This window comes from Aedes albopictus, chromosome 1 (genome assembly GCF_035046485.1).
Source record: "Aedes albopictus strain Foshan chromosome 1, AalbF5, whole genome shotgun sequence".
NCBI lineage: Eukaryota > Metazoa > Arthropoda > Insecta > Diptera > Culicidae > Aedes > Aedes albopictus.
In genome coordinates, this window is record NC_085136.1 from 43,910,804 (window position 1) to 43,923,539 (window position 12,736).

General features: G+C 40.4%; 1 protein-coding gene across 2 annotated transcripts in view; it reads right to left on the reverse strand.

Moving 5' to 3' along the window:
• Window positions 1–12,736, reverse strand: part of LOC109397833 (SET domain-containing protein SmydA-8) — an 89,535-nt gene that overhangs the window by 26,206 nt on the left and 50,593 nt on the right. For both annotated transcript variants that reach the window (XM_029855025.2, XM_029855026.2), the window contains exons 4-5: window positions 12,297–12,481; window positions 4,022–4,319 (exon numbers count right to left, since the gene is read on the reverse strand). In XM_029855025.2, coding sequence (XP_029710885.1) covers window positions 4,022–4,319; window positions 12,297–12,481 — 483 coding nt within the window. The remainder of the gene's footprint in view (window positions 1–4,021; window positions 4,320–12,296; window positions 12,482–12,736) is intronic.

Here is a 12,736-nt window from a genome sequence, read left to right on the forward strand (position 1 = left end):
ACCTTACTTTGTCATGTAAATACTTTACCTGTTCTCATCGTAGTATACTATGTTGAATTTTTTTATACTCTTTTTTGTTTCATTTACTCTATCATTTATTACGATAATAAAATATTTTATGTAATTTCAGTCACTTCTAATATCCGCATATTTACCAAATCTAAAAGGGTGCCTCACGCCCCTTCGGATTATCGCAGTAGTAGGTATATGCCTCTCAATCCCTACAATACCATGGGGCATAAATTTAGGGTATTGCTCAGTGTATCTGAACAGGAAAGTCATAAGTGAATTGACTTCCAACGAACTTGATATATTATTTAGTATTAGTAAGTTGTGCATTTGGTATATATTCGAGCAGTCAAAGCGTGTTCCACTAAACGCACTGTGGGAGCAAACGCAGAGCAACATACAGAGGATCATCATTGTGAGCAACATAGGGTTGCCATCTTTGGCTAAACGAAGTACGAGATTGGAATAGAACTTTTTTCGGTCGAGCCAGGATCTTTTCTCATTGGATAATATATTCTGGACTTCCTTGGTTATAGAGTGAATTCCTCACAAACGAAAAATGATCGATTGGCAAAGTAAGCTCTCAACCAATAACCGAGGAAGTTCTCATAGAAAACTAAAGCAGGCTCAGTTCCATTTTGGTCGTTACTTTAGAAAGATGAAAAATATTCTAAAGCGAAATAAATAACTATATGTAATATGTAAATATTATTGTTAGAAATGCAACTATGCGTGTTATGCGCATGACCAATCCTGGTAACCCTGAACCCCACAATTCCACCACCACCACAATTCCATGTGCTCTTGTTTGTCTGTTACGAGCGGAGAAAATGAGAAAATAATTTCTCTCATATGAGAGAAGTTTCATAACAATTTTTAGATTTTTACTGAAATGAAATGTAGACTACTAAAAATGTACCATAGTTAGCGTACTTTTTTTTGGACTAAAATGATCGTAAGAAATATCCTCAGAGATTGTCGGGACGATTTTGCGATCAAATGCCTCTAATTACTTCAAATATTAGAAACAAGTGTCAAGGTGGCGAAAACAGCTTTTGACAACAGTTTACTCTTTTCTAATAAATTCAAATTTGGCTAAGTCTAAGATCATGAAATTTTAACTGAATATTCTAAAATATATTTTGAAGAGATTGTCTTGTGGAAATTGTAATATTTGGCTTCATATTCGAGATATTACGATTGAAGTTCCGAAAATCGAAGAATCCTCTCTCTCTCACGAGGAGCGTGACCTCAGACCTTCTGGAACTTCTGGAGGATTTCTTGATGGATCTCCAGGAAGCATCCCTGATTCCTCCTGAAAGAATCTCTGAAGAAATTCCTAAGGAATTCCTAAAAGAACTTCTGGAAGAATATCTAAGAGAACTCCTGTTGGAATAGCTGAAGGAGCTTTTGAAGGAATCCTTGATGAAACACTTTGAGGCATCCCTGATTCCTCCTGGATCTTCTGAGGAGATCTCCGAAGAATTTGCCGGCATTGCACGTAATAAAAAAAAACATAAGACTTCCCTGCTCCTCTTCACTTTAAAATTCGGTCAACCCCATTAATGGATATATATTCACGAGTTATTTGATCTAGCAGAGTTTCAACTTCCTACTCTCAATACCCATTAAAATATCGAGATTTGAAATCGAAAAAGGTACCCGGGTACCCTGCTGGCCACATAAGGGTTAAGCAGGCAAGCCCACGATTCCGATAAGAGGCTACAAATTCTGAATGGACGCGGAAGTATCTGGTAGCTAAAATTTTTCCAGAAATTCAGAGATTCTTTCTGGAACTCCTTAAGAATTATCTCTTGGAATGTCTTCTAGGATTTCTCTCATGACTTCTTTCTCAGTACATATTTCTTTTCGTTTTCTCGACATTTTCTATGTATATTCCATCCTAAATTCCTCCCGAAGATTCCTACCTGAATATTCTTACTATTCCGGCAATTATTTCCGGAATTCCTCCTTGAGAGTCTTCCAGGATTCCTGAACTCTGACCGAATTCGTCCGAAGCTTTTCACAAGGATCTTGCAGGATTTTTGACAGGATTCATCCCAAAGGTATAGTACCTCGCGATATTTATCACAAAGATCCTGCTGCATTTTCTCAAAGAAATTTTCATCGGATTTTCTTCGGGGCTCATCCCGGGATTTTTACAAGAGTTTCTCCTAGGTAGGATATTTCTCAGATGTTGTCGCGGGATTCCTCCTATTTTCAGCATTTCTTTTCGGTGTTCCTTCCGGGATTTTCTCCAGGAGTTCTTCCCGGGATTTATCCCAGAGAAATTTGAGAGATTTCTCCCAGAATTCCAATAGTATTTCTACAAAAGATCCTACCAGATGCTTTTTCAGGAAATTTCCATGGGTTTTATGCAGGAGTTCATCCCGGAATTTCTTCCAGAGGTTTTCCCGGAATTGCTCCCAGAATTGCTCACTGCATTTTCTCCGGAGTTCCTCCTATAATTTCTTGATGAAATTATCGTGCGCTTTCGTCTAGAATTTCTGCCAGAATGCTTCTTAAAAGATCTCGCGGTATTTTTCTTGAAGTTCCACTGGAGATTTCTTCCGGTGTTGCTCCCGGGATGTCTCTCAGATATTTTTTTTCAGAATTTATCCTGTACTCACCCAATTTTTTTCCAGAATTCATGTAGGAGTTTCTGGAGAAAGCTCTGTAAAAACTCATAGAGGAATCCCTGAGGATACTCTTGCGAGAGTTTCTAAAACGAACTCACGAGAAAATATCTGAAGGATTTCTGGGGGAATTGTTGGATGAACTCCTAGGATGCTGCCAGGAAGAATTTCAAAGATAATCTCTTAAGAAATAAAGGGGAGAACCTCTTCAGGAATTCCTTGGGCAATCTCTGGAAAGACTTCTGGAGTATTGCATGGAAGAATTCCTAGGTGAACCCTTGTAGAAATTGCATAATTCTTGGAGAAAATCCTGGAAAAATCTCTGGAAGAATATCTGTGAACTATTCTATGACTGAACGGCTGGGGGTGCCCCACGAGAAACTTCTGGTGAATCTCTGATCGAAACCTTTGGAGAATCTCTGAAAGAATTTCGGCAAGAACCCTTGAAGAACTTCCTAGGGGAATCTTGAGGAGAATTTCTGAGTGCACCCCTAGAGGAACACATGGTTGGTGTTCGGAGGAAATTTATGGAAAAATCCCTGATGGAAATACGGGAAAATCCCTGGAAAAATAACTGAGGGTATCACTGGAGGAATCTCGAGAAAGTACCTTGAAAAATCCCTTAAATATCATGGAGAAACTGTTTGAAGGATTCATAAAGGAAATTCTGAAAGCATCTGTGGACATTCTTTCTACGCATTTCTGGAGCGACTTCCTGAGAAACTGCTATTGGAGCTCCTGAAGTATTTTTTTTCCAAGGACTCCCAAAGAAATTCCAGATGGCAATTCGTAAAAAATGGCGAGCATGATTTTCTTGAGGAATTAATCAAGGAATCTCTGAAATGAGTACTGAAGCAATGCTTGGAGGTATCCCAAGCAAGAATATCTGAATAAATTTCAGAAAAGTCCTTGGAATAGTTTTGTAGGGAATTCATTGAGGAAATTTTGGTGATAGTTCCGGAAGAGTTCTGAAAGTATATCTGGAAGAAGGTATGCTCAAGTGATGGGATGTAAATATAGTTTGAGACGTTATTTTTACTGATGAATTAATGGAAAACTGTTTCATTATGCATCCAGAACAATTCTACCGCCCATTCCTAGCAAAGCTAATGCAGTACCATTATCAGAAGCTTCAATGCTCCTTTGTACGCAGCTTACCCATTAACGTTTGCTCATTATATAATCAAATCTAGTAAAGTGGCCCCATCTCAGAGCTGTGATTGGATTCCTTCCTAGAAGCGAAACATTAGCACATTTAGCCGCAATCGTTAAATTAAATTAATCCAAGCACATCCCAACCTAATGGGCATCCTCGTTCTCACCCATCATGAATTGAAGCCCCTTCCCATCTAATTTAAGACTAGGTACGTACTCACCTCCGTGGTAAAGCTGCGTCAGGGCGTACTTCACCTGGAGCACATTGGTATTCCAGAGGTGCAGGAGCATCCCACTGTCGACACCGTCACCATCACCGTCGTCCTTTGGGGGTCCCAAATGTGTAACCAGAAAGCGTTCGTATTCGTCACGTGGTGAAGGCGAACGGCTCAGCGCCATGACAGTTGCCTGGATTAGCTCATTCCGTCGCACCATATTGATGGCTGACTCGCGGAAGGAGCACTTTCGGCTCCCGCACTGCCACTCCGAACGGAGGTCCAACGGGTCGAAAGGGACAACCTGGTGGGAAGGTGGGATGGAAAAGAGTATAGTGGGGTGAAGTTTAGTCTTTTGATGGCTTTGGGGTTAAAAATAACTATTCAAAAGATAAACTTCCTAGAATTATTGATATTACATGGATTTCCTGGAGAAACTCCTACCAAAATTCCTGGAGAAATTATAAGAGGAATTGCCGAAGAAATAATCGAAGAAATTCCTGCAAAAAATCCTTGGAGAATTCCTGGAGAAAGCCCAGCAAAATATCATGAAAAAAAAAAACTGGAGGAATTCGTGTAAACATTTCTGGAGGAATTCCTGGAGAAATTTCTGGAGAAATTTCTGGGGATAATTCTGTAAAAAGTCCAGAAACAATTCTGAAGAAGTTACATTAGAAATCCAGAATAATTCGTGTAGGAATTCCTGAGAAAATCCCTGGAAGAATTCCTCCAACAATTCCGTTGAACAAATTGTCCCAGAGGGATTCCTAGTTAAGTTTCTGGATTAATTCCTCGGATGTTTGCAGAACCTTCTCCAAAAATTTCCTCGGAAAACCCTCCAGAATTTCTCCGAGAATTCCAGTAGGAATTTCTCCAGGAATTTCTACTGAAATTCCCCCAGGAATCCTTCAAACAACTCCCCCAGGAATTCCTCCAAGATCTCCTCTAGCAATTCCTAAAAAAATTCCCCCAGCAATTCCTTCAGGGATGGAGTTCTCCAAAGATACCTCCAGGGATTCTTCTAAGAATTTCTCAAGGGATTTCTTTAGGAATTCGTCTAGGAATTCCTCGAGGTTTTCCTCAAAGAATTCCTCCAGGAATTCTTCCAAGAATTCCTCCAAGAATTCTTCCAAGAATTCCTCCGGGAATTGTTCCACGAATTCCTCCAGGAATGCCTCAAGGAATTCCTCCAAAAATTTCTCCAGAAATTCCTCCAAGAGTTCCTCCAGAAATTCCTCCAAGAATTTCACCCAGCAATTCCTCAAAAAAACACCCCCAGGAATACCTTCAGGAATGGTTTTATCCAGGGATTCCTCCAAGAATTCCTCTAATATTTCCTCCAGAAATTCCTCCAAAAATTCCACCAGGATTCTTCCAAGAATTCCTCCAGAAATATCTGCAAGAATTTTTCCAGGCATTCCGGCGAGAATTCCTTAAAGTATTTCGTTTAGAAATTCTTCCAGAAATTCTTCCAGGAATTCCTCCAGAAGTTTTTCCAGGAATTCCTCCAGAAATTCTTTGAGGAATTCCTCCAGGAATTCTTCGAGGAATTCCTACAGGAATTCGGGTCCAGGTCGGGTAGGGTGCTTCCAGAAATTTCTCCAGGAATTCTTCCAGGAATTCTTGCAGGAATTCCTCCAGGAATTTTCCCAGGAATCCCTCCAGGATTTTTTCCAGAAATACCTCCAGAAATTTTTCTTGGAATTCCTCCTGGAAATTTTCCAGGAATTTCTTCAGGAATTCATCCACGAATTCTTGTAGGAATTCCTCCAAGAATTCTTCCAGGCATTTTTCCAGCAATTTTTCTAGAAATTCCTCCAGGAATTCTTGCAGGAATTCCTCCAGGAATTCCCCAGGAATTCCACTCAGAGTTTCCCATATTTCTTTGCGGGAAATTACTATGGAGTTTTTCCAGAAACTTATCCTGGAACTTTGGCAGGGAATTTTTCCTGGAATTGCTGCAAGAATAGCACCAGAAATAACCTAGTAATGCCCACAGAAAATATTCCAGGAATTGTTAGAAGCATTTCTTTAGAAATTCTTCTAGTGACTCCTCCAGGTATTTCTTCCAGAATTGCTCCAGGAATTCCTCCATGAATTTCTTCAGGAATTTCTCCAAGAATTTCTCCAAGAATCCCTGCAAGAATTCCCAAAAGAATTTCTCCAAAAATTCTTTCAGGAATTCTTTCAGGAGATCTTTCAGCAATTCCTCCAGGAGTTCTTCGAGGAATTCCTCCAGGAATTCTTTCAGGAATTCCCCAAGGAATTCCTCCAGGATTTTTTTTAATTCCTCCAGGTATTCATCCAGGAATTCTTACAAATTCTTCTAGGAATGCTTCCAAAAATTTTTCCAAGAAATCTTCCAGGAATTCCTCCAGGAATTCTTCCAGGAAGTCCTGCAGGAATTCCTCCAGCATTTTTTTTTATTCCTTCAGAAATTATTCCAGGAATTCCACCAGGAGTTCTTCCAGGAATTCCTCCAGGAATTCTTTCAAGAATTCCTCCAGGTTTTTTTTTTTAATTTCTCCAGGTATTCATCCAGGAATTCCTACAAAAATTCTTCCAGGAATGCTTCCAAGAATTCTTCCAACAAATCTTCCAGGAATTCCTCCAGGAATTCTTCCAGGAAGTCCTGCAGGAATTCCTCCAGCATTTTTTTTTAATTCCTTCAGAAATTCTTCCAGAAATTCCTCCAGGAATTCTTCCAGGAATTCCTCCAGCAATTCCTCAAAGAATTCTTCCACGAATTCTTCCACGAATTCTTCCAAGAGTTCCTCCTGGCATTCCTCTGGGAATTTTTCCAGGAATTCCTTCAAGAATTCTTACAGGAATTCCTCCAGAAATCCATCCAGGAATTCCTGTAGGAACTCTTCCAGCAATTCCTCCAAGAATTCTTCCAAGAATTCGTCCAAGAATTCTTCCAGGAATTCTTCCAAGAATTCTTCCAAGAAATCTTCCAGGAATTCCTCCAGGAATTCTTCAAGAAAGTCCTGCAGGAATTCCTCCAGGATTTTTTTTAATTCCTCCAGGAATTCTTCTAGAAATTCCTCCAGGAATTCTTCCAGGAATTCTTTCAGGAAGTCTTCCAGAAACTCTTCCAGTAGTTCTTCCAGGAATTCCTCCAAGAATTCTTCCAGGAATTCTTCCAAGAATTCTTCCAGGAATTCTTCCAGAAAGTCCTGCGGGAATTCCTCCAGGATTTTTTTAAATTTCTTCAGGAATTCTTCCAGGAATTCTCCAGGAATTCTTCCAGGAATTCCTCCACGAATTCTTCCTGGAATTCCTCCAGGAATTTTTCCAGGAATTCCTCCAGGAATTCTTCCAGAAATTCTTCCAAGAATACTTCCAGAAATTCTTCCAAGAATTCTTCAAGGAATTCGTCCAGGAATTCTTACAGGAATCCCTCCAGCAATTCATCCAGGAATTCCTCCAGGAGTTCTTCCTGGTATTCCTCCAGGAATTCTTTCAAGCATTCATCCAGGTTTTTTTTTAATTCCTCCAGATTCATCCAGGAATTCCTACAAAAATTCTTCCAGGAATGCTTCCAAGAATTCTTCCAAGAAATCTTCCATTTTTTTTAATTCCTTCAGAAATTCTTCGAGGAATTCCTCCAGGAATTCTTCCAGGAATTCCTCCAGCAATTCCTCCAAGAATTCTTCCACGAATTCTTCCACGAATTCTTCCAAGAGTTCCTTCTGGCATTCCTCTGGGAATTTTTCCAGGAATTCCTTCAAAAATTCTAACAGGAGTTCCTCCAGAAATCCATCCAGGAATTCCTCTAGGAACTCTTCCAGCAATTCCTCCAAGAATTCTTCCAGGAATTCTTCCAAGAATTCTTCCAGGAATTCTTCAAAGAATTCTTCCAGGAATTCTTCCAAGAATTCTTTCAGGAATTCTTCCAAGAATTCTTCCAAGAAATCTTCCAGGAATTCCTTCAGGAATTCTTCCAGGAATTTCTTCAGGAATTCTTCCAGGAATTCCTTCAGGAATTCTGCCAGGAATTCCTTCAGGAATTCTTCCAGGAATTCCTTCAGGAATTCTTCCAGGAATTCCTTCAGGAATTCTTCCAGAAATTCTTCCAGTAGTTCTTCCAGGAATTCCTCCAAGTATTCTTCCAGGAAGTCCTGCGGGAATTTCTCCAGGATTTTTTTTAAAATTCATCAGGAATTCTTCCTGGAAATCCTCCAGGAATTTTTCCACGAATTCCTCCAGGAATTCTTCCAGAAATTCTTCCAAGAATACTTCCAGAAATTCTTCCAAGAGTTCTTCAAGAAACTCGTCCAGGAATTCTTACAGGAATCCCCCAAGCAATTCTTCCTGGAATTCCTCAAGGAGTTCTTCCAGGAATTCCTCCAGGATTTCTTTCAAGAATTCCTCCAGGTTTTTTTTAATTCCTCCAGGTATTTATCCAGGAATTCCTTCAAAAATTCTTCCAGGAATGCTTCCAAGAATATTTCCAGGAAATCTTCCAGGAATTTCTCCAGGAATTCTTCCAGGAAGTCCTGCAGGAATTCCTCCAGCATTTTTTTTTAATTCCTTCAGAAATTCTTTATGGAATTCCTCCACGAAATCTTCCACGAAATCTTCCACGAATTCTTCCAAGAGTTCCTCCTGGCATTCCTCTGGGAATTTTTCCAGGAATTCCTTCAAGAATTCTTACAGGAATTCCTCCAGAAATCCTTCCAGGAATTCCTCTAGGAACTCTTCCAGCAATTCCTCCAAGAATTCTTCCAGGAATTCTTCCAAGAATTCTTCCAGGAATTCTTCCAAGAATTCTTCCAGGAATTCTTCCAGGAATTCTTCCAAGAATTCTTCCAAAAAATCTTTCAGGAATTCCTCCAGGAATTCTTCCAGAAAGTCCTGCAGGAATTCCTCCAGGTTTTTTTAATTCCTCGAATTCTTCCAGGAATTCCTCCAGGAATTCTTCCAGGGATTCCTCCAGGAATTCTTCCAGAAATTCTTCCAGTAGTTCTTCCAGGAATTCCTCCAAGAATTCTTCCAGGAATTCTTCCAAGAATTCTTCCAGGAATTCTTCCATAAAGTCCTGCGAGAATTCCTCCAGGATTTTTTTAAATTTCTTCAGGAATTCTTCCAGGAATTCCTCCAGGAATTCTTCCTGGAATTTCTCCAGGAATTTTTCCAGGAATTCCTCCAGAAATTTTTCCAGGAATTCCTCCAGGAATTCTTCCAGAAATTCTTCCAAGAATACTTCCAGAAATTCTTCCAAGAATTCTTCAAGGAGTTCGTCCAGGAATTCTTACAGGAATCCCTCCAGCAATTCTTCCAGGAATTCCTCCTGGAATTCCTCCAAGAATTCGTCCAGGAATGCTTTCAAGAATTATTCCAGGAATTCTTCCGAGAATTCTTCGAGAAACTCCTCTAGAATTTTTTTCAGGAATTCCTCCAATAATTCTTACAGAAATCCCCTGGGAATCCTTCAAGGAATTCCTCTATGAATTCTTACAGGAATTCCTCCATGAATTCTTACAGGAATTCCTCTTGGAATCCTTCAGGGAATTTCTCCAGGAATTCTTCCAGGAACTCCTTCAGGAATTCTTCCAAGAAATCCTTCAGGAATTCTTCCAGGAATTCCTTCAGGAATTCTTCCAGGAATTCCTTCAGGAATTCTTCCAGGAATTCCTTCAGGAATTCTTCCAGGAATTCCTTCAGGAATTCTTCCTGGAATTCCTTCAGGAATTCTTCCAGGAATTCCTTCAGGAATTCTTCCAGGAATTCCTTCAGGAATTCTTCCAGGAATTCCTTCAGGAATTCTTCCAGGAATTCCTTCAGGAATTCTTCCAGGAATTCCTTCAGGAATTCTTCCAGGAATTCCTTCAGGAATTCTTCCAGGAATTCCTTCAGGAATTCTTCCAGGAATTCCTTCAGGAATTCTTCCAGGAATTCCTTCAGGAATTCTTCCAGGAATTCCTTCAGGAATTCTTCCAGGAATTCCCTCAGGAATTCTTCCAGGAATTCCTTCAGGAATTCTTCCAGGAATTCCTTCAGGAATTCTTCCAGGAATTCCTTCAGGAATTCTTCCAGGAATTCCTTCAGGAATTCTTCCAGGAATTCCTTCAGAAATTCTTCCAAGAATTCCTTCAGGAATTCTTCCAGGAATTCCTTCAGGAATTCTTCCAGGAATTCCTTCAGGAATTCTACCAGGAATTCCTCTAGGAATTCTTTCAGGAATCCCTACAGGAGTTTTTCCAGGAATTCCTCCAGAAGATCTTCCAGGAAATCCTACAGGAAGTCTTCCAGGAATTCCTCCAGGAATTCTTCCAGAAATTCTTTCATAAACTCTTCCAGGAATTCCTCCAGGAATTCTTCCAAGAATTCTTCCACGAATTCCTTCAGGAATTCTTCCAGAAATTCCTCCAGGAATTCTTCAAGAAATTCGTCCTGGAATTCTTACAGGAATTCCTCCAGCAATTCTTCCAGGAATTCCTCCTGGAATTCCTCCAAGAATTCTTCCAGAAATGCTTCCAAGAATTATATTTTTTTCAGGAATTCCTCCAAGAATTCTTACAGTAATTCCCCTGAGAATCCTTCAAGGAACTACTCCAGGTATTCTTCCAGGAATTCCTCCAGGAATTGTTCCTATAATTCCTTCATGAATTCCTACAGCAATTCCTCTAGGAATCCTTCAGGAATTCTTCCAGGAATTTCTTCAGGAATTTTCCAGGAATTCCTTCAGGAATTCTTCCAGGAATTCCTTCAGGAATTCTTCCAGGAATTCCTTCAGGAATTCTTCCAGGAATTCCTTCAGGAATTCTTCCAGGAATTCCTTCAGGAATTCTTCCAGGAATTCCTTCAGGAATTCTTCCAGGAATTCCTTCAGGAATTCTTCCAGGAATTCCTTCAGGAATTCTTCCAGGAATTCCTTCAGGAATTCTTCCAGAAATTCCTTCAGGAATTCTTCCAGGAATTCCTTCAGGAATTCTTCCAGGAATTCCTTCAGGAATTCTTCCAGGAATTCCTTCAGGAATTCTTCCAGGAATTCCTTCAGGAATTCTTCCAGAAATTCCTTCAGGAATTCTTCCAGAAATTCCTTCAGGAATTCTTCCAGGAATTCCTTCAGGAATTCTTCCAGGAATTCCTTCAGGAATTCTCCAGGGATTTCCTCAGGAATTGTTTCAGGAATTCCTCCAGGAATTCTTCCAGGAATTTCTCCAGGAATTCTTGCAGGAATTTCTCCAGGAATTCTTGCAGGAATTCCTCCAGGAATTCTTGCAGGAATTCCTCCAGGAATTCTTGCAGGAATTCCTGCAGGAACTTTTATTGGAATTCCTCCAGGAATTCTTCCAGGAATTCCTCCAGGAATTTTTCTAGGAACTCCTCCAGGAATTCTTTCAGGAATTCTTCCAGGAATTCCTTTAGGAATTCCTCCAGGAATTCATCCAGGAATTCCTGCTGGAATTTTTCGAGGAATTCCTCCAGGAGTTTTTTTGGAATTCCTCCAGGAAATTTTCTTGGAATTTCTCCAGGAATTCTTCCAGGAATTCCTCTCAGATTTTCTAATAAATTTTTGGCGGGAATTTCATATGGGGTTTCTCCAGAATCTTATCCAGGAATTTTGGCAGATATTTTTGCAGGACTTCTTCAGAAATGTGGCCAGGAGATTCTCCAGGAATTTCTCCGGAAATTCCACCAAAAATTTCTTCAGGGTTCCTCCAAGAATTCATCCAGAAATTCTCCCAGAAATTCTTTCAGGAATCCCTCCAGGAGTGTTTCCAGGAATTCCTCCAGAAGATCTTCCAGAAAATCCTCCAGGAAGTCTTCCAGGAATTCCTCCTGGAATTCTTCCAGATATTCTTCCATAAATTCTTCCAGGAATTCCTCCACGATTTCTTCCAGGACTTCTTCCAGGAATTCTTCCAGGTATTGCTCCAGGAATTCTTCCAGGAATTTCTTTAGAAATTCTTCTTGGAATTCCTCCAGGAATTCTTCCAGAAATTCTTCCAAGAATTCCTCCCGAAGTTTCTCTGATTTTTTTGCAGGAATTTCTCCAGGAATTCCTTCAAGTATTCTCCCAAGAATTCTTACAGGAACTTTAGGTATTTTTCGAGGAATTCCGCCAAGAATTCCTCCAAGAAGTTCTCGAAAAATTTCCCCAGGAAGTTTCCGAATAGTTTTTCAAGAATTCAATACGACAATTCTGCATCTTAAACAGTTTTGCCCCACCACACCCTAGGTAGAATGGGAACCCACCGTTGAATAATCAAATCGCATGTAAGTCACACAAATACCCCCCCCCCCCCCCCCCCCCCAGATACAAACATACCTTGGTTTTGCGACACTGTGGGCAAATGATGGACCCAACGTAGGTGCCCATCTCGGTCGGATCCCGGCAGCGGTCGCAGCAGCATTCGAAGCACTTGGCCTGCCGGATGGCGTAGCGGCGCTGGATGGTGGCCAACAGTGGTTGGCTGTAGGAAATGCTAATTACGGCGTCCTTCGGAATGTCCACTGGTATGGGAAATGAACGGAGGTGGTAGAGCTAATTGGTGGAATTTCGATTGCGGAATGTGCCATGACGGCGATATTGAATAGGTACTAGCTAATTAATTAACTCACGAGGTGTGTTGCATGTGCAGTAGGTAGGTATGTTTGCCCAATGCAATGTGCGAACTGCAATGTAGGCTTATAATGTACAAGTTTGTTCGACATATTCACTGAATGAGTGGTACGAAATTATATAAATGCAAACTGGTTGAATTGTTC